This window comes from Nothoprocta perdicaria, unplaced genomic scaffold (genome assembly GCF_003342845.1).
Source record: "Nothoprocta perdicaria isolate Ctin4 unplaced genomic scaffold, notPer1 scaffold_376, whole genome shotgun sequence".
In the NCBI taxonomy this organism is placed as follows: Eukaryota; Metazoa; Chordata; class Aves; order Tinamiformes; family Tinamidae; genus Nothoprocta; species Nothoprocta perdicaria.
In genome coordinates this window covers 64,797-87,469 of record NW_020455617.1, presented here as the reverse complement: position 1 = coordinate 87,469, position 22,673 = coordinate 64,797, and the positions used below count along the sequence as shown (strand labels likewise).

General features: G+C 43.0%; 1 protein-coding gene across 1 annotated transcript; it reads right to left on the bottom strand.

The window, feature by feature from the left end:
- Positions 1-6,505: 6,505 nt before the first annotated feature.
- LOC112951904 (glycerol-3-phosphate acyltransferase 3-like) lies at positions 6,506-20,968 on the bottom strand. Its single transcript, XM_026044679.1, has 12 exons — positions 20,813-20,968; positions 15,645-15,717; positions 14,136-14,406; positions 13,319-13,393; positions 12,508-12,597; positions 11,546-11,639; positions 11,138-11,253; positions 10,065-10,120; positions 9,650-9,735; positions 8,684-8,812; positions 7,633-7,712; positions 6,506-7,169 (listed from the first exon to the last, which is right to left on the bottom strand). Exons 1-12 carry the CDS (start codon positions 20,966-20,968, stop codon positions 7,055-7,057), a joined length of 1,341 nt encoding a protein of 446 aa, XP_025900464.1. The 3' UTR covers positions 6,506-7,054.
- Between the last annotated feature and the right edge of the window lie 1,705 nt (positions 20,969-22,673).

Sequence of the window (22,673 nt, the reverse complement as noted above, 5' to 3'; positions counted from 1 at the left end):
GCCGCCCCTAAGCCCCGGCGGGCGCCGCCGGGCCCGCCCCCAGGCCGCAGCCCCCGCCCCGGCCCCGCCAGCTGCTGATTTACTACCCCGCTGCCCTATCCATTTATCTATTTATTTATTGATTGATGTTTAACTCATCCSTCCGCCCTCGCTCGCAAAGCCCGCCCCCGCGCAGCGCGGGCGGCGCCGTTGATGCCGCCGTGAGGCGGGCGGCCCGAGCCCGGGGCCTCCTTGGGGCGCGCAGGGTCAGGGCTCCCGCTTGCCCGGCCAGAGCCCAGATGAGGGGCTTAGGAAACAACCCCCCACACACACAGACACAGAGACCCCCACAGGTGTCTTGTGTGGAGGGTCTTATTTACTGCTCCTGGCCCATCCCGGAGGAGAGCAGGGGTGGCCCAAGGCCTGCAGGCTCCAGCGGCTCCTCACAGCCCGTTTTATCCCTGCCCTCGCTACGGGTCACCGGGAGAAAAACTGCCAGCCGAGAGCAATTGTATCAGCAGCAGAGCTTCAGACACGGCCCTGCAATTCTGCGCAGAGAGTGACGGAGGTAAGTTGCAAGCACATAAACAGAAACCCCTGTTTTACCGCATTCTGGGATCCCTTCCCCCAGTATTTCACAAAGCCACTTGTGTTAAATGGGAGAAAACCAGCACTGTTCTTGAGTTCCACCCGCTCAAAGCTGCTTCTCTGCCTGGTACAGTAAGGAGGAATCGCATTTAACAACGTGACAGCTTCTTTTTAGAGAAAGAGACGCTGTCAAAGTCCTGGCATTAAGCGTGCTGAAGTTCATCCTTYGTCTTTATCTTGCATTCCCATCGCAGAATAGCTGGCGATTAACAATTATCTACCAAAGAAATTGTTGACTTATGAAAAAATAAAGCAGAACGCACCTTTGCTCTAATTATCCAGTGGCCTTTGTCTTGTAAAAAAGAAATTACAGCTGTTATAAACCACCAATCATTTATGTACCGAGAAACCAAATTAAGTCCCCTATTACGTTTTGTTTATCTGCATCRGAATCGGACATTTCACACGTTGTTCACATGTCTGCATGTGCACAACATACAACACAATTCCTCTGCCTCGCTTTAACCAGTAAATCTTTTTTCCTAATAGAAATTACTTTTTCCTTCCAAGCAGGAGGACTGGACTTTCAGCAGGAGTAAGCATCAGCCCACCTGAGGCATGGACACAGTGATGATATCCATAATTTACCCAGTTTTGTTTTTCTGAAGAACTATTTTATACRAAAAGACTACATGTGGTCATAGCTCTTACTGGAGTATTTCCCAACAGAAAGTATAAACTGCTAGAAACAAACACAGCCCGTAAGAATGGGGCAGGGATGATAAACTTGAAGCAAAACTTCAACAAAATATTGGAATGTTGCATTTCAAATAACTTAAAAGTATCATAGTACAATTTATTTCACCAGTTAGCAAAATGATGCCAGTTAATGTAGAGCGGAGATTTCAGTGGATGCAAAAAGATGTTTTTTATTTAATTTTCCGGGAAGTTAGCAGGAGTCCTAATATTTGATTAGCAAAGATTGTATATATTATTATGTTTAATGAAAACRCATTTAAATTAATTGCCTGACAAAAAAAGGGGGGTTGTAGGACATATGATGCGTGATTGTGACAGTTGGATTGGACTAAAGACCAAGAACGAAATGTAATATTCTCCTCAGCCATGCTACACTGGTAGCATTTCTCCATAATCTATCTTGATCTTCTTTTGGCTATTGTTATTTTATCCTATTGAAATATCGATGCCTACGGAGTTTTCGATCCACAGAGCGTATAGCTGTGAACTTGGCTTCCAGGAATAAGGAAACGCCACGAAACCAATTCCGGAAGAGTGTCTGGGAAGCGCTCCTTCGYTTAGCACTTCATGTTCTAACTTATTGTATACATTATTGATTTCTAGGAGGGCAGATCTAATAAAAAAGTGGCGTGTCATTTGTCTCCTGTCACGACAGCTAGGCAGCTTCAGAAAAGACAGTTTAATCTCATGCAAATAGCAGTATTTTATTGAAAATAAATATGGTCAGATAGATCATAGTTATCCCAGTGTTAGCTTTTATCTCTTGCCATTCCAGAGTGGCGGATAGCCAGGAAAGCACTCAGTGCCATTCCTCAGCCCTACATCTGTCTTTTGACTGCAGGCAACTTATGCTTTTCCTCTGCTGCTGTATTTGCTGTATACTGTAAAAACTGATGCACTTTATATACAGTCAGACGTTTTCAGCTTTGCTCCCTGCAACCTAATGGGAATTTTAGTCTCCAGCTCTGCTGTCACTGACCTCTTGCTCAAATTACACCCAAAATAGACACAAGCCCTAACCACCAGGCTGGCTTTTATACTGCTTTTAGGCAGAGCGGTGSGACATGTGCCCCGCTTGAGCAACCCTCCCTGCCTTGAGAATCCGAGGAAAACTTCCACAAAGGGATTTAGGTTTCTGGAAGCTCAATGCTCCACTTACCATTAAAACTCCATTCAAAGCCCCAAGCCTCATTTCTCTTCACGGTTACATTTTTTTCTTGTTTTTTTTTCCACAGAAAGTATGGGAGACAGGTTACCCTGAAGCACCCCAGTTTGCAATAGGAGCTTACACAGAGTCTCCTGCTGTCTCGCCTAACAGACTCCCAGGTAACTCAGGTCCGAGTTTTTGCTTCAAGTCCTTCTTTTGGAGTGCTATYTTGAGTCAATGGTGATATCATCTTTGGCACAGACAGCGCCTCATCCTGGCTGAATAAATCACAAGAGGGCTCCAGAGTCAAACTCCTGTCCTACCTTCTCCAGGTCAGGAAACGCTTCTCTGAATTGCACGAGTCAGGAAACGCTTCTCTGAATTGCACGAGTCACACGAGTAGGGCCGAAAGGGCTAATTTTTGTGTGTGTCAAAGCACTTGCGGCTCTTAATTTAGAAAGCCAAAGCTCAAACTTTTTGAAAATCTGGCCTCCCACCTACAGCACAACCTATCTGGTTGGCATGGGACAGCTGAGGCTCCCAGTCAGCCTGGAAACAACATTTTTGGACCTTTCCAGCAAGCAGGGCACTCAGACATGTTGCAGTGGGCTGCTTCCGGGCTTGATCCCGCTGGCGGCTAAATATGGTGGCCTTAATACCACAAAATATTTCAGCACATACTTAAGCTTAGCTCTGTAACACCAGAGAGGCATCAAAATGCAATTTAGCAGTAATCCCCCCTTTATGCCCTTTAAAGCATTTSTGCTGAAAGGCTCCATCACCAGAGGGATTTTATTGCTTAGAGTCGACCCCCCCAGCTACAAGAACGGCAGATAATGTGTATACTACTTTCCACATCAGGAAAGGATGCTCTCCAACAAATTAATTTACTTTAAAAACCATATATATCAAGGATAGACTTCACAACCAAGCGTTAATCGCAGCCTGTTCCTCAAGGCAGGGTTAGACACGGGCACAGAGCTGCCACCTCCTGGCCCCCCAGCGAGAGCAGCGCGTGGACCAGACAGCCCGATGCCAAGCCAAACATGCACCCACCAGCACCCCGTGTCCCCCGTAATGGGGCAGCCAGGGCAAGGCAGAGCCCCTGGGGTTCAGTAATGGCATAAAAACATATATCCTTTTCTGCATGGTGTTATGTATAACATACACTTATATCTCATGTGTCTCTTGTCAAGCTATTCTGAGCATAGAAGGTGGCCTTTAGACATATATGATGAGCTTTTTTTTTTTTTTTTTTTGGTAATCTATTATCTAATTGATAATACTATTCTAGGTGCAAATTAGTGAACAAATGTTTTATTACTTTCTATGAAATGTACTGTTTAGTAGGAGATGTCTGTTGAGTCATAAATGGCCATTTAGTAGCTATCCCATATAAAAACAAATATTTCTTTATGCGTTATCTAAGGAGATATATAATAAGATATATTATATATATATWTTTTTAAAAGTCTAATATATGAGARGAATAATACTGGAGACGCTATTATGTATTTCATATCCATGGATATGGTTCCGGTTTCACCGTATCTATCCTCCTTATAGCCAAGCCCAAATACCCAGGGATACGCAGTGCTGTCAATAATCCACATTTGCACACAAATCACGACCACTGATTAGTAAAGCAATTATCATATTAAAAGAGTTCAACAGGGCTCAACATACTGTAAAATTAGAAACCAGTCAATACGAGGGCCATTATAGAGAATATCATTGATTGGGTGTACTAAATGCTAGCCTTGATGACCATTGATCACAGTGAACCCCACTCACAAAGGAGCCCAGCACGCTAATTGAGGAGCCATCCTTAAACAGAATAATAAATCGAGGAGGAGGAGGGCAGCAGGGAAATGGCCACGCAGCTCAAATCCTTCATGGCTTTAATAAAGGCAAGCTAAATAAATACAGCTCGGAATGTGCTCACTAAATTCTAAGCTGACTTTTCAAAAACTAAATAATCCCCTCCCTGGGCACCTCCAGAGGCCACTTCAAAGGTGGGACGTGTGCTCCAAAGAGCGTGAGCAAACTGCCATTTCTTCACAGTCGCTTCCAAAAGCAAATCCTCCAGAAAGGCCACAAAACAGCAGTCCTGTCTGTGAAGATCTGCGATCTGTCTGCTTTGTCCTGCYCAATATTAGGCCTCAAACTACAGGCAACCTCCAGGACACGTGGGGTTTTTTTTTAGAGCCCCTTCAGGCTCAAATCAACATCAGGTGAAAGCTGCCCAGACRGCTTCCCTCCTTTTCTTCCCTCCATTCCTTTTGTAGCAAGCTTACAAGGAAGAGTTTGAGGTTGCATTTAGCTGGTCTTTTAATTTTCTAGCAGCCTTTAACTGGTYACTGTTTCCACTACAGCCTAAGGAACTGCAAGTTCAAAGCACCTCCCCAACGTGATCCTCCAAGCACTTGTTCATGCAGAGACATCCCCTCTCCCAAAACGGGAGCAAACAACATCCATGTACTGCGGGAATTAAGGAGTTGGCTACAAGAACTAAGCACAGCRAATGACGGCGGGCACAGGGCCTGCAAGAACATGCCAGGCTTGCAATCCTGCTTCTGTTGGATATTAAAACACAGAGGAAGCGCAGGGAGGTCAGACCTGCGGCTGATTCGGAAGCAGGTAGAGCACAGAACTATCTCCGCTCTTGGGGTGTCACAGGGCTAAGACGACCCAACCCCAAGCAAGCACAAGTTGGCAGTCATTTTTTTACAGGAACAATAGCTTCCTTCAGGCTATTGAGCTGGGAGTACTAATGTATTTTCCTGGAAATCTAGGGAAAAAAAAAATCATTAATTCATCAGTATTTAGGATGATTCTGCATTAAATGAAAGGCTGAGGGATSTGTAGGTGGGACACCTCTCCAGCACTGACTAGGTGCCACTAGGTGGCAATCATTGCACTCGTTATAAAGCACATTGCTGGGATATCAATAGATATCTTAACAAATTATGACTCATTTCTCATGGAGTGCAGGAGGTCATTAAGTTGCTTATTAGCAGATCTCTCAACCCCAGCAGCCTCGTGTATCTCCATAATAATTCCACTCCCCCCCACACACAGTTAACAGTCTGTAATGTGTTTTTTTTCTGAAAACTCTATGGAAAGCTCTGAACTTTTGATCCCTTCTGATATTTGGTTCAGTTAAAATTACTGGGCCTCCCGACATTGAAAGAACTTGTTTATCAAGCGGACACAGAGATATTAAGTCCAGGACAATCATCTACATGGAATTTACCTTACTCTGCTTCAGCAGCGGACAATCAAAAGCAGTTTCAGGCTGCCTAAACCTTTTAGCAAAGCAGTGCAATATATTTGTAGAATTAAACTCTAAACTCTCCAGGGCTGGGCAGTTTGCGAGTCTCTGTTTGTGCAGTGCTGTGCATATAGTTGCCATGCCACATCTGCCACCTCCAGCGAGACTCAGGCAATGAGCTGCTGTAAGGCAAACCTCATGAACTGTCCTCACCGCCTCATCTGTCTTCCAGCAATTTAGGCAGAGCAAAGTCATGTCTATTTGTGTGTGCTTCATTAGTGACATTCAGATCATGAAAAAAAGACAGATTCCTCCTAGCGAGAGCTACTCAAAGGGAAAGCAAACATTTTATAGAAGGAAATTCTAAAGGTGGCTGGAATATTTACATCTCACATGCCTTAAGAGCACTCACATGAATTCTTTGTGCAGAGCGGGCTCGCCAGAGAGCCATCGGCAGCTTTCACAACCAGTGATGAGACAAGAAGGCAGCTAGCCATAAATGAGTCCAACAGATGTTAATAGAGGGCATGACAGAGTTCTCTTTAATTCATGCAACACATAAAAACAGATGTAGAAAGGGATACAGCAAATCCAGAAGTCAAGACACAATGCAACAACACGGTACATTTTTCTATCATATCGTCCTTTCTTCAGATTAATTTATCCCAGTGACAAAACTGGGAATCTGGGACACGTTATTTTTACGCTATTTTTACAGCTGCTCCTCTGCTTTTCAGCAGGACCCTTGAGCACTTCCTACCTTGCAGCTCCTCATCTTGTAACGTGACGAGCAAGGTCTGCAATTGCTCCTTTTCCTGAGACCGCCAAAGCTTCATCTCCAACTTCCAACTCCAAAAATGTATTTCAGTGAACTCCTCAATGGCTTCTGACATCAGCAGGGTTTATCTCTAATGTACCCCAGTGCCTCTGGCTCACAGGAAAACTGCTAAAACAAATTGTTACTATAGGCTGGGAGAATGGAGATGTTTTATGAAGAGCTAAGAAGTTAACATCTCAGTTTTCAACGTTACCTCAAAAGATCAGAGAATTGGTGTTCTAGTCACACCTACTAATTTTATTGCAGAGAGTTCTCAACATTGGAGAGAAATAAAAAAATACATTATAAATCTTCCTATTTATAAACATACATTATTACTTAAAACACAACACTGCTTATGGCTTCTCTGCCATGTTGTATGCAACCTATCTTACAGGGGCACCTCATAAAGACAGGAGGTTTACTAGAAAATATCGCTCTGTTTCTGGATAAAACCTGAGGGGAAAAAATGAGGTAAAATAAACGCCATTCAATGCACATTTCCATTTCCCACTGCTCCATTTTCTACTACTATCCGACAATACTTTTTCTGTTGCTCCTCCTTGAAAGACTCTTTGACCTTTTTCCTTTTCAGTCCTCCATCCCTGGAAGATACAGATTAAAAAGCAGCCTTGAGTTTATTTCATGGTAAAGGTGGATAAAGTTTACAATATTTAGATTATATCGTCAAATTATTATATAGTGACAGCAACTTTCACCTTAACATCACTTTTTCAGCACAACGCTAATGATGTGTATGGCCAAGATTTATTACTAAATATAAACAATGTTTTTCTTTTAATTTTCATCAAATTCTGCGTGCTGCCTGGATCCACATTCTGACAGATTTGTTCCTCTTTTTAAACTGTGTTAGTTTGCTTATTTTAGAGGAATTCTTCAGGCAATGAGAAAATCCTCTCTCCAAGTCAATAAGGGTGGTGGACTACAACCAAAACAAGGCAAATTTAGAAGAAACTTTAAAAGCTTCCAGACTTGTAGGGCAAACTTCCAGATTACCGAACACCTAGCCATGTTTCAAGGCCAACTTGAAAGGGTGTTGCTTCATACCAAGGAAGTACAGACATCCCTCCCTGAGCAGCAATGACAGCCTTGACTCTGTCAGCAAAGTGAACYGCATCTTCTTCTTCCTGAAAGAGAAAGAAATGAATTGCTTTACATGTTTAACACGTTCTCTGCACCTTACTTGAAGGGATACTCCTTGCTGGGGAGCAGGCTTTGAGAGGTTTATGCCAGGCCCAAAGTTGACCTGCAGAGCAGTTTTTGGGGAACCTGGCGAGTCAGCCCACGGGGTTTGCAACCATTCAGAACTAAAAGGAAGCAGGATGCTCTGCAACTCTGGTTACCTCATCTAATATCCTCAGCTTACAGGCAGAAAACCTCCCAGCCCTGGCAGATTCAGCCTAGACACTGACATCCCTAGGAAAAGGTAACATAGTGCATCTTAAATTAAAATAACAAACTTCTGGGCCAAACATCTGTCTTCACCATCTCATGCCTACTGCTGTCCCCGCTCAAGTCTATTCAAATTAAGGTCAGTTTCTTTCCCAATTTCTAAGATGGATTCTGTATAAACCCAGCTGCTATAAAAGTTATCAGCTTGGGGAAACCAAGAATTCTAACAAGACATAAGCGAGGGAGGAGATCCTAGCTCTTCTTCCACAGCTTTTCGTCCTTGGCAACATTAGCTGTGCTAAGGCATCTTTTCACTGCAGCAAGCAGGTAGGAACAGCGAATACTCTCGAGCTGCCCAACTGTAAGTGCTTGGGGATACCAACATGCACAGATAAACAGATAAATAGTGTGGAAAGCCTATAGCTCTCTCACGGGCTTTATTTACTCCAAGGGTACACCAAGGAAACCTCTCCCCTGTAGAGGCAAACACAGGGCTGCATTTAGGCTGTTTCCACTGTCCTACCATGCTGCATTTTCTCATTTCCAAGCTTGCCTTAATTTTAAGACCACAGTGTCATTTCTGCCTTTTGTCCGCAAGGTTGTCATGAAAAATCAAAACCAGAATGCCCCTTCCCAAGACTCCTCCCAGAACCTTTCCCCAGAAAACAGTTACAAGCATCTCCAAAACACACAGAAGCACAAGTACCTCTTTGACCATTGGTGGCAGGTACCACACATTGCAGACAATAGCCCAACTGGTCAGCAGTTTAAAAGCATAAGTCATCGTGGAGTATTTCATGCTGTTCCAGAACGGATCTCCAAAGCGAGGGTCATACTGGAACATAGGAACAATAGGCTGAAGGGCATGATCTCCTATATAAGCCATATGCAGAGATGTACATGATGTATACGCAGAAGTAACAGCAATCAGAGATCAGCCTGAGATTAGAGAATCACTTCAAAGATGAAAAAGCAAAAGGATACTCAAAGAAGGATTTGTTTTAAGACTTGACACTTGACTCACAGGATTAGTTTTAAGACTTGACAATTGAGAGGCACAAAAAAACCCAAACTAGTACATGCAAAACAGGAGTCTGTCCTGGACTACACACGCCCTACAGCTGGACCTGAGTTGAACCACATAAGTTGCTCTTTTTGGCCAYGAAGTCACAGCTCAGCCTCTTAAATCTAATTTAAAAGGGGCAAATCTAATCGCACTCCTAGAAGTAGCAATAAATGCAGGCTSAAGCTCCATGTTTTCACTTTTAATAGAAGTTAATAAAAGTTAACCTTTTAAAATAAGAGCCCAAACTAGGACAACCCCATAGAAACAAATCTCAACTATAACCAGATACATCCACTCAAAAACAAAGCAAAAACTCGTAGTGATGTCTATACCTGCAGATATACTGTCTACAAGGTTTGCTTGATAATGCTCACAATACCTGCAACTGATGTTGTCTAATCTCATGGATTAGACAACATCATAGCTGCAGGAAAAAAATAATACATTCAGAGGTAGAGATKGCACCAAGGCTACTCAGAAAGCTCTGGAAATGGCAAGAAAATAATCAATTTACAGTCCCRTGCTTTCATGAAGAGAAGTGAAGAGAGAGTCAGGAGCCCCCGGACGAAAAGAGCAGAGAAAGCTTGGGAATGGGAGATCCATTACCTTGATTGCTACTGGATGGATAGTCCCTCCCACCTCAAAGCTTCCCTTCTTAAACATCATGACTGAGGTGTTATTTATGCAGGTACCTGGCCAGAATTAAAACAGGTGAGGAGTTTATCCATYCCAATAAAAGCATCAACAAATCGAGCAGAATTTGCCTCAAGGAGAGTTCAGTTGCTGGAGGATAAAGCCCAGAGTCTGTTCTCTCTTCTGCTACCCAAACCAAATACATCGTCATAAAACTGGGGTGAAGTAATTGATTCTGACTTTTAATATCTCACAAGAGCTAATTAATTCTAAAGAATAAAAATAATAAAATAAAAGCTTCATTGTAAAGGTCAGGTGTAAGAAACTGCACATGATATTAGGAAGTGAGCACAGTAAAAATCAGTAAAATCTGTGTAGTTTTTCTTACCTTCTGGAAAAATTAAAATGGGCAATTTGGTCTTATCTGCAATGTGCTCTCTAATTCTGTAGAAGCAAAAATAGAATTCAAGGGTAAATTCCACTTTCCCAGACAATCCTCTCATTCATACTCAGCCACGAATCTCAACATACGCAAGCGCCCAAATATGACAAGAAAAAGCCACAGCCCAACTGCTGCCCGCCAGTCACTAGTTGCCACCAGGGTAGGAACTGCTGCAGTGCTTCACCCGGGGGGTTCTCTTGTCAACAGCCTAAAGAGCTTTTCTGCCAAAGCCAAGAGCTATCCTTTTATTTCAAACATTTTAACACAGTTAAAACACAGTTAACAGTGAGACTTGAAAGACACGAATTACTTCCTGATTCTCTCTGACAGGCTCCAGCTAGGAAAAAAGGCAATTTTTTCTATTGTCTAAAGTAGAGCAGYGTTCCATGTTTCAAGATTTCATGTTTTCCGTCTTCTAAGCATCAGTTTTATCTATACTTAGTGATTCTCTTCATCTAGATAAGAATTCTGACAGCCTTCTACTACATTTGGTGCATTGTTTACAAATAAGTATATTACCACTATGTAGAGGACACTTACTGACACACAAAATTAGCTTTCCAAGACATATATCCTCTTTCCTAAGAATCAAGAGTGTGCAGTTTATCTCCAGGTTCCTTTTCTAAAGGAAACTGGCTGCCACAGACACTTGCTTGACAGTAGCTGCACCTCATCCTCTTTCATGAAGATGAGCAATGGCCGGAAACAATTGACAATTACAACTTAAACACGCTGACAAAACTTGAATTCCTGTCCTGCCGTCCTGAGTTATCAGCCTTGAATTTGAGGCAGGCAGGGTGGCCACGGAAATGCAGGAATTCCCAGAAGCTACGAGGCAGGAGTCCGCAAGGGGCTTGTTACATCTTGGGCCAAAGGTGACGGAGCAGTTACACAGCTTACGCTGATGACAACCTACAGTTGCCCAGCAAGAGGAGAGGCAGARTCAGAACATTCTGAATTCACACTTATGGCTCACAGTTTCTAAACCTCACGGGACAATTACCACCTCGCTACCTTACTTTTTTCTCACCAGGTGACGGTCTTTCATTTCTGAACGTTCAAACAAAACATGCTGAGCGGTTTTCATGCAAGATTTCTGAATAAGTCCCAGAAGCCCTCCGTGTACCTGGCCAACCTGCAAGCCCCAAACAAACTGGTTACTATGCAAACACATGCACACATTTAAAAGATAGAGTACTGCAAGAAGACGTATTTCTGAGCCCATTCACACGTGATCCTGGTGCTCTTGGTCAAAACTGTGTCCACACCTACCTGCGTTCATCACTCTGCGGTCCTGAAAGGGAGAATCTGAACCCCGCTCCCTCTCTCATACCCCACTTTCTCTACCCATAAGCATGTGATCTCATCCACCACATCTCTGTGGGCATCTCAACAGTGCCGCTCGTTAACGATTCTCGYGTTCATACCAAAGAATAGCATCCATCGCTAGCCAGGATTAGGACATCTAATGGAGACGTGTGGTTGGCTACGCAGATGCCTCCTTTCTGCGGTCTGTTTTCCCTGCAATGACAACCGTACAAGGAATTACTTGAGGTTTATCCTCCAGACCCCACCAAGAAATCCACCTAGCCAACGTACACCAGCCACAGAAACTCTCAGCCATAGAGGCATTTCACACATGCAGCACATCTGCAGCACATCTGCTARGAAGCAGAAGAATGCAAAACATTATTCAAATAAGAATATTACTATCACACAAATTAGAACTTCTGGCAGTACGGTATAGTGGATAACTCCTCATCTCTTGCCTCATTCTTTAAAGTATCCTTCAGAATTCATTAGTTTGGGCATTTCAATAAATTCCTTATTTCTGTGTATTAGTTTCCTCATAGCTTCTCATTCCTCATAATCAATTTCTCTGCAAAGAAATTTTGGTTGCATACGTTACCATTCAGAGAGGCATATATTAAAGACTACTCAGACACTGAAACTCTGAGTTCAGGCATATTAGAGCACGATTTTTTGTTGTCTTCCCAAGAAAAACTAAGCAAGATATTAGGAAGTTTTACTGAAATACCATCCACAATGTACTCTGAGAAAGGGCATGGAGGACTATTTAGTGAAMTCAGCTAATAAAACCATTGTAGGTTCTGAGAAATATGTCCAAGTTTAAATTTAAACAAGTATAGAGCATTATTCCACCTTTGCATTCCCTGCAAACACACCACAGAAAACACAGTCGTGGCATCAAAATGCCTTGAGAGMAAGGCAGATAGGGTTTAGATTATCTAAATTCCCGAATCTAACCTCATCCATCATACTACTTATGCAATTATGGAATAAAAATCCCCCTCTGAAATTCGAGATGCTTGGGACCACGGAGTGGGCCTGACCAAGGAGGAGCTGAGACGAGCCTGGCACCACTCACCTGTTGTGGAAATGAACGGCCCCGCTCAGGCATCGCACCCCTAACGCAGCACACGTCATCTGCACCTGGTTGCTCAGCCAGCATTTAACCCTGCAAGAAATAAACCCTTGCATCCCTTTGCACTTCTCTGCATTCACTCAGAACACAGCATCAGGGAAACCTCCCAACTTACCCCAACAGGGTTTTTTTTTATTTTTGCAAAACACCCCCCCCAAGCTGACTTGTAATTATAACAGTCATGCCTAACAGAACGAGCTAACTCGTCATCCAAGATATTGTTGACTGCATCCCTCTGTTCAGGTTTATTATAAAATCATCAGATTCAAAGCAGAGGGAATTCAAGCAGGAGTTTTGATCTACAGATTTGCTCCGGAAGAAACTGCTTTTAATTCATTCATTAGCATTCATTAAATATAGAAACACTGAGCTGGTAAATCACATTTGAGTTGTTTACACTGGCAGAACTTAACAACCTCACAGCACTAATACTGGGCCGCTCATGACAATATTTACTTGCCCTGTTCTGAGGCAAAGAATTTTCCCCTGCAAAACACAGCATTTTCTTTATTTTCCCCTGCAAAACAMAGCATCCCTCTGGGTTACCCCAGCAGCATCTTTCTGCCTTGCCCTGCAAATCCACTTTTGAATCCTATTACCTTGCAGTACTCTGTGAGTTTACAGCAGAAAAATAACACCCCACAGTCTTCCACAATTAATCCTCTCGGCTCAAGCAGAATTATATTCTAATGCCCTAATTCAATTATTTGAAGAAAYGCAAGAGAAACGCAACGAGCTCTCGGCACACATTTACCTGCCATTTGGAAACTGTCCTACAAGTGTGGTTGCTGAAACCAGGAAGAGGATACTAAAAGAAGACAAGCCGATGCTACAAAGTAAAATAAACCTCTTAGTTGATGGAAAGCAGCAAACTAGAAGATCAAGCAAAAAAAAATCTTTTAATCCCTTTATCCTTTCTAGTATGCTTCTCTCCGCCACTAGCGGCATCTAATTAGCAACACAAACCCATTAAGTCCAAAGGGATAACAGGAACCATAGATTTGCATTCACTTAATCCTGCATTGAATCCAAAACCTTCTGTATGCCTGGAGCACATATTGCAAAAAGCACCACGGCTGGAGCTCAAGCTGTCAGGCAGTAAAGAATCCACCAAGTTCTATGAGGCTAAATACTGGCTGTGTGATTCTTTAAAGTAGCTAAGATTATATTACAAAACACAAAGCAGAGACTCATTTAGTTTTTAAAAATGTATCTAGAAATGTCAGGACATATTTCTGTACTGGACAGAAACTTACCACATAATCATGAAAATTAAATATCATTATTTACTAATGATGAAGCAAAACAAATACTGAAGACATTTCTGCACGAAAAGCTGTCTCATTAAGCGGTCAGTCTAAGCTTACACACAGGCACATGTACTTCAATAAGAAGGGTACTGATCTAAGACATGAGAGTTTTTTAACTATTTTCTAGCTTAAAAGAAACGAGAGCCACAAAGTCATGCCACRCTCTCATTTCTGCACTAATCAAAACCACATCCTGGATCTTTTGCAAGAAGTGACAGARCAAAACAAACAAGAAACTCCAGCTAATTGCATCCGGCTCACCGAAGAGGCAACAGGAGACAGTACCGGATTAGGATCCCACTGATCCACACGAAGGTCAGTTGCCAGCTGACCTGGTGGAAGTTGACATTAGTTCTGCTAAGGAGGTTCCAGGAGACCAGCTCCTCGGAGGAGAAGCGCCGCGTGACTTCATCATCTGCAACAGCCTCCAAGCCCTTCTTGGAGAAATACAAAACATCAGCCAGGCTGAAGCATCCTTGCCGCTGGCCGGCCATCTCCTCTTCCATGGAGGTTTCCTCCCTCTGGATTATTCCTTAATAGTGAAAAGCAAACAAGAAACACCCGCATTAGGAAATGAGGCTTCCTTCCACACACAAAAAAAATGGACAATCGAATTTCTAAAAAAGAAGAAAATACTCCTCGTTTTTAGGAGTAGTTCCGTAAGCACGCGCAGCAGTTGCATGGGTACGTTTGGTTTGTGGACCGGCTGTTAACCCCCAGGTTGCTTCTCTAACCCTGTGCCCTGTCATGTCTCACATTGTAGAAGAGTCAAGCATTCAGAGGGGCTGCCAGTAAAACCCCGAGCGCGACATCTTCTTCATTATCCTTTAGCAGACAGCCTTGCATTGCCAGGATTATAGGTCCCGYTCTTGCTGTGATGCAAAAAGTCAGGCAGTGTTTGTTTTGTTGTTGGGGCCTCATTTATTCTTTCTTACGTTACACCTTCCTGTAATATGTTTTCCTTTCTCCCCCTCATCCTCTCCCCTTTTTGAGTCACTTCACCTCCCAAAATTATGAAGTTGACCACGTTTTCCCCACAAATACATTGGAAAGCAAACAACACTGTCAGGAAGGATACTGTTAGGATCATCAGATCCTAAAGCATTCAGCTGACAAACTGGACAATCCGCCTTGGATTCCTATGACTGAAAATGCCTCTAGAAGGAAAAGGATCATTGTGAGACTTGGAGCCAGTCTCTTTCTCTGGGAAAAATAATAAATAAAGGAAACGGGAAGAACAGTAGGAAAACAAAACTCTACTGTCTTTCAGTTCTATCCACACACCTAGAGAAGAGGTCAAGCTGTAACAGTGATTCGAGGGCTGATGCAACCACTTAAGACTCAGTCTTTTTACATACTAGGGGTAATCAGAGGAACAGAGAACCTGCAAAGAGAAGTGTCAGGTGCCAAAAACATCCATTCCTCCTTCTAACCCTCTGAAGAGAGAAAACTGATGCAGTCAGCAAGTACAAAATCCCTATARAAGGGGAGAGAGCTTCCCAAATAACTATCAGCGATGTCTTTCTCTCCCCACACTGCTCTCTCGACTGCCTGCTATGCAGAAGATTCAGCAACAGGCGTCTTGCTTATAACACTTWGTCTCTTTGATTCATTTGCTCACTGAACTCCACTTTGGTTTCGCTCTGGTTTTCTTCCTTAACTTATCGGATCCATTTGAGGTTTCTGTCCTCTCTTTCCTGGCTAGGACTTTGGAACAGCTGCCATTTTACCAGGTGAACATGGCCGTGTCGCTCCACGCAAAGCTCTTACCGTTGGAGATTAAGTTTTCAAGTGCCAGCGCCTTCTGCTTTTTCACTCCCTTCTCAATCTGCAGGGTGGCCCACTGTTCCCAAAACGAGAAAAGCAAATGTTGATGGTTATTATTTTGACAGTGCCAGGTATGCTGTAAAATCCCTTTGTGACTTGTCTGAGCCTTTCTTACTGAAGCCCTGGCTTGGAGTTCCACTGATTTTTCACTTTCAGCTGTAAGGCTGTCATGCACAACACCTTTCATTTGTTGTATTGATTACCTTTTGCCACTGCCAAGGGAAATTATTTGGTTCAAACTTGTATTCAGAGCTCATGCAGGTCTTGGTTTTAAACCAGATTACTGAGCTGTCTGAGAGATTCCATGAGGTCCAGAGCCCTCTCCTCCCTATTCAGCTTCAGGCAAATGACACAAAATACTGTCCCTGAGATCAGAAGCATTCGGAAACAGAAGACCTTAAAATGCCTTTTAAAGAATAACAGAGATTATCTCAGCCGAGGGGCACTCCCACAGTTTGTGTTAACAGAAGACAAGGAGAGGAAGGGGGCACTTCTTGTTGAATAGTGCTTTTGAGGGAGAGGTCTAAGTAATGAGCATTCGCCCTTCCCTGTCTTTATGTTTTTGAGCTGACCCTATTTGCTCCCCCTTGGGCAAACTAGCACAGAASTCAATTAGCAAACTCAAATATACCAGGAAAAAAACCAAAAGCCTTTCCTACGATACATGCAGCACATCACAACATCTCTTATAAATACACAAATCCTATAAAGACCATTTGAAATACTATTGCCTATTTCTTAAGGTTTTATGTTGCCACAGAGTGGAGTAATAAATACATGTCAGCAGTAGCACTTTTCAATACCACCTCTTCCCATACTTATCTTAAGGTGTCTGTCCTAACAGCATCCAGGAGCCTTGTGTGGGCTCTGCTCGTGATTAAGAAAGCGACTACCCACTCATCGCGTACCTTCAGCTGCCAGAAGACCTCCCACCCACAGCAGGTGAGGATCTAGCCTGCTGTTTCAGAGCAAGCTCTTGCCAAACTGTTTCTTTCCCCTCTTACTGACGTGCACAGCCACTGAATTCATCCCAAGTCGTTTCCACYATCTTTCAGACTTTCAATTTTGCACGTGCCCACAACCCGGAACAGATTTGTTGACATCCTTGGGCTTTGTGCATAGTCTACAAGTTATGGAAGATAATCCTGAGGGAATATGAAACACAGGGATATTGCACCAGGAGCTCCAGCAGTGAGCAGCTGAGATTTAATCCTGGTAGTACTGCATATGTTCACCTGCTCTGAGGCTTCTAGGTCAAGCTTTGGACCAACCCAGTGAAGCAGTTTTTAACCTTCTTATGCCTTTGGTGACATCCTTCCATTTCAGCTGTTTTTGAAACCYACAGCAAGACCTGCCGATTGCCGTTGTTTTGCACAGGATTGAGACAGAGCAATCACGCTCGTCTGGGTTGAGACACTAATGAAAGGATGTTTTAAATAGCTTACAAAACCACAGATGTTGCAACTAAAGCAGAATTTAACTGTTCAATGGAGCAACTTCATTCCCAAGTTTGCCAACTGAATAAGGAAAACCCAGGCACYGTGCCTTCCTCCCTCCTCTTTCTGAAGGATGAGGGCACAAGACGTCTCAACATCCCTCACCTTAACCCCAGCTCGAATACTGACACCTCAGAGCAGCTCACCTGTTTGAAACTCCCCGTAATTACATTCCAAACAAAATGAGTGTGTACAAGACTTCATTATAATAATTATTCTCTTCATAGTACATGAAGAATAAGAGCTACACAATATGAAATACTCACTTATACCCCCGTGCTTGTCAGAAGAGGAGGTGCAAGCTCTGATAGTRTGTTTTGAAACAGTGGAAAGGATTCAGAAGTCTCCTGGCTGCCCATCAGAGGGCAGATAAATCAGTTCAGAAGGGTTCCAGATGTCTGTCCAGATTTCTTGGTGCTGTGTTGGGATGATTTCTTCTGTGTTGCAGTGACTAGTTCAGAATAATTGTGTACTTAAAAGCATAAGCCCTTGATCAGCTCCTGCAAACCTTCCCAAAACTCTCCTGTGGGACAGATCTGGACTTGTGGGGTTCTCAGCCCTCTAGCAAAACACAACAGAGCTGGAAGAGGTTTGAGACAACCCAGCAGCCACTGTCCAGAAGCAGATGTCACTTGGCGTGCACAAGAGCGGCCTGACAGCTCTGCAGCTGGGTGAAGCAGTGCTCACAGGTGGGAGGCTGGAAATTTTCCTAGGACTCACTCTCCAGACCRGGAATAGGGCACCAGATTTCAACAGTTTTACAGGGAGGTTCTCAGAAAACGCTCTAAGAAATATGTTTTCTATCAAAATATTACCTGAGATTCTAGTAAGATGCAGTAAGGGCAGTGCTGCTTTCAGTCTGTTTCCAAGCACGCTTCCTAGCTGCCCACAAGAACTGGATGGTACTGTATTTATTTTATACTAGCCAGCMTTTTATTGCTACACCATCTACCCAGCCTCAAAAACAAACAAACAAAACGCTGATTTTTCCAGTCTCTAGCCTCCCACAGTAGGCCACCATTTCTCATTGCTCAAAAATGGTGCTGATAACTTGAACCTGGTCTTAAGAGACCTGGAGCCCCCAGGAAATTTAGACGGGGCTAAAGATATTCTTGCTTTGCAAACAGAGCTTTCAGAGAAATACCCTTGGACCTTATACTCCTTGATTTTAATATCTACTCTTTTATTTCTCTCAGACTTAAATGAGATATGGATTTGATCAAACACAGATTGTCCCTGCCTCTCATGTTATGTGGGCAGTTAAAGCTGTGCAAAGCAAATATGAAGTGCTCTCAGATCAGAATGGCTTCATTTTCTACTCTTTTTTTGTTAAACTACATAAGGGACGAAATCAAATGCAAGACAATGGAGAATCCAGTGGCTATTTCAATAGGTTTTTGTTTTTCCTTTTTCCTGAGCAAAATATCAACTACTTGTTGAATACTTCCCAGAGCAGTGACATTCCTGAGACATAGTCCATAWTACACCAGTATGTGATTGAATGTGTGCTATAACTTTTTTTTAAACAGTTATCTAGCAAGGCATCAAATTTTGCTATTCAGGTTAGCCACAGGAACCAAACAGCCTTTGTGCCATTGCTAATGAGCGAGATCTCGGGCAACCAGATACAATCCCAGCCAGAAACAAGCTGACCCTTGGCCAGACTATCCATGTCAAGTGACAATTCTGGACCAGAAGGTCAAATAAGCATCTAAGCCTGCTCAAAGCAAACTGCATTTCAAGCAGTGGTTTCAGAAAAACGTGATCCACTGCCAAAGCAAGATACCTCTTAGCTAGTCTTGTGTCATACTGAGAAGTACTTTGATTAAGACCTGGGAGAAGACAGCTGCAATGAATCAGAAGGTGAAAACAGGGGGAAAAAAAAAAAATATATATATATATATATATATATAATTATCTAACTGTCCTGAAGGCAAAATAACTTTGAACTGAAAAACAAAACAAAATAAAGACCACATGGAACCAACCAGAAGTACAACACATTATGTTGTGCTCTTTCCTTTATTAGCTGCTGCAAATTGGGCAACTATGTATATAAGCTTGTATCTGATCTCAGAACTGTTAATTTGATTGCATATACATATTTTAATAAATTCCTCCTCCATGTGGGGAGGACCAGATAATCCTGCTTGCAACCTGTTAAGAATGGACGACAGAACAAAAATATTTAGCATCATCATCAGGAGAGAATTGCCTGCTGATAGTCGATGCCCAGTCAGTGGGTCAAAATTCCTTTCRAACAGGGAAAGGCATAAGAAACGACAAAAATTGCAGAGATATCTGCAGACTGCAGCTGCAAAGCTGCCCAGCGAGCTCCTCGGGTTTGTGTTTGATGTGAGCGCGCCTGATGAAATCAGTTGCACACAGAAGTGCCACAAGCCTCTCTCTCCGGTTGCCAGCAAGAATTCAATCAGCGTGCTGCTAGCTGATAGAAAACCAGCACCTAAGAAAGCCAGTGTCACTCACAGTGGCTTCAAAGTCAACATAACTCAGAGCCAGTCAATTCCCATTGATAGGAATATCCAAAGATAGAGGCAAGCCTTGAAGTTTGCAGGCCTGACTCAAGTGCTACTGTGCTAGAGGATGTAAAAACAGTTGCAGACAGTCTCTGAGCAAGAGTTTTTAAACCAGTATGGAGGGGGTGGGCAGACGTCCAAGAGAGCTACAAGACAGAGCTGGGGAGATCAGATGGATGTGCCACGAGCATCAATAGGGATATTTTCTRCTGCACAACTAGATGGCTCCGATAGTTTAATGATAATAACAGTAACAACAGTAATAATGCATTTTCTGCAACAGCTACAAAAGTGTATTCGTTAGAAGAAACCAAATAGAATTCATCTACAGGAAAGGTGAAATACTTCTCTGTTCAAGATAATGAGATCACAGCACCTGCTTTTGGCCACTGACAGATATGAAAAGTCAGGTTTCAAATAAATACAATTCTGGYTTCTTAAAGCCAGTGATATCCCTAGCATCACCAATAATGTTGGCAAAATCAGGGTCTTAACCACGACCTATGTATTCATCTATAGAAAAAGATGCACGTTTAGAAGACAGCCTGGATTCCTCAAGTCTTGTACAACTGAACGTGTGACTGACAGCTGAATCACCCGGACATATAAATGGAAAACGCAGACCTACACCATTGGTATTTTTTCCACAAACAGCATTCACTAGTACTACCTGACTAAAATAGTTCAAATAAAGCCATTAGAACTTATATACCTCTAAAATACATTTTCTTGTTAGCTACAACCTCCCATAAAGAAATAGATGCTTTCACTGAGATTTGCTAATTAATACACCGTGAAGCATTCTTACTTACAAAGGCACCATATTGCAGAATCTCGTTTTTAACTGAAGAGCACCTCAAGTTAGTGCTGGATTGCAGCCCTTCACATAACTGGGTATCACTGAATGCCCCATTTGAAGGAGCTACAGCATCAGTACAAGCTATAAAAAGCACATTCAAGACTCCCCAAATTCGCAGAAGTCTCTCTGCTGACTTTTACACCACCTATATCCAACACCCCATTTCATTAAGCACGTCTCGCAGTCAACACGTACCTTTTAACTCAAAACTCAACTTACCTCGAACGTTTTTATTACAATTTTCACATAGATATGAGAAATCCCCAGCGACACTCTAAGCATCGAAGGCAACAGGACTAGCACCAGAAACAGAATCGGCAGGACCAACAAAATCTTGCCTTCCACAAGACTGGAGCCCCCTCTATGTTTTTCCATGTTCGCTCCTTCAGAATGCCAACCTGCTGCCTTTTGGCCAATATTTAGTCATCTGTAGTGCAGAATCCAGCCAACTTCAATAGACAAAGAGATAGCACACATCCTAAGAGCCAAAACCATCCCCAGGAGAAGGCTGCTGCCCTCTGAAGGATGCCACCTCTGATACTGTCAGTGATAACAATTTTCACTCTTGATCCCGCCCTAACTCCACCCACTTCCTTACCATCAATAAGCATTTACTCATCAGATATAATTCAGGGGGGAAGAAAGAACAGATAAATAATAATATACATCAGCTAATGCTAATAAGACGCTGTCAGTAAGGAAACTTGTCAATGTGTCAACTAGTTCTCACAAGATGTCTCTCCAGTAGCTTACAGAGCAAAATGTGGCTTCCAGACCATCAAAAATGTTATCTTTTAAATCTAATTTAATACATGTAACACTTCTGCCAAAGCAGTTTAATCAAATTAAGAGTTTATTTGTTCAGGTTTTCTACTGCATGGCAAAATGGCAGCTTTGCTTGGGTAATTGCTCAAAGGAACCCAACTGAAGCTTTAGAGGTGTTGTCAGACTAGTTCATTACCTAGTCTCACCTGTGAGATGGAGACACAAATTGCGGCAGGTATGAATCAACTATCCAAGGGAATAAAACATGCTTCCTCCGTTGCTCGTTGGCAAGAAATTAGCCAAAATGTATTACAGCGTTMGATAACACGTGGCAATGACTTAACTAGTCACCTTATCTCTGAATCTATTCAACTGCACAAGTTCAATGTGCTGACTAAGTGTAAGTTTCTCCTTTTATTCTGTGGAGGGCCAATAATTCAATTCAGTATTTTTGGAACGTCCAAGTTCAGCCTCTCACAGCCAACCCTACCCTATCCATTAATAGGTCACAGAGGAGAAATTAAGCTGCCTAATGGTGTTCCTAGGGCTTAAGAGGCTGCTCATGTATAATCTTACCACAGAATAAACCATTTTTTGGTGAAACTACAACTTCCAAATATCACGGGGGCCTGCAGAAGGTTTTCCCTTGGAGTGTGTCTACATTAGCATTTTTGTTTGGATCAGGGGCAGTGGTTTTGAAGCAAGTTTCACCATCATTCCCAAGTACCACTGCTTGGTCTCCGTTGTGACCCTGGCACACGCGAAATGGATGTTTTAGGGATGAAAGGAAATGCAAAGCCCTCTAGAGAAGGTACCTAATACCTGTACCTAATACATTCCAGGCACTAATAGGACACAAGGATCAGAGCAGGCTGCACTCCTGCCAAGTCCTTCAGAGTGCAGCAAGCTCATGTGACACCATAACACGGTCCTCATGCCATTTAATGTGTCCTACAGGTTTTGTACCTTCAGATTCCTGCCCTCAGGTCTTTGCAGCTGCTCTGCATCTTCCTCCTAACTTGTCTTCTGCCTCTTTCTCTTCTTTACCTGCCCCACCTTCTTCCCCTTTGCTAACTCTCTTCTGCTTTGTCTATGAACCCTTCCTGACTGGGAATATCCCAAGAGAATGTCTCAAGCCCCCCAGGCTTCCCAAAAGACTGGTGCTGCCACGAACCCCACTGTCAACTCGTTCCCACCTGTCTCACTAAAAGCTACAGCCCACGCTGGCCTTCTTTAGGGATAAAGTTGCACTGGTTATTGACAGCTTTGCTTACCCATTTCGGTTTAGTCGTCACTCCTCGGCGTCTGGCTGGTG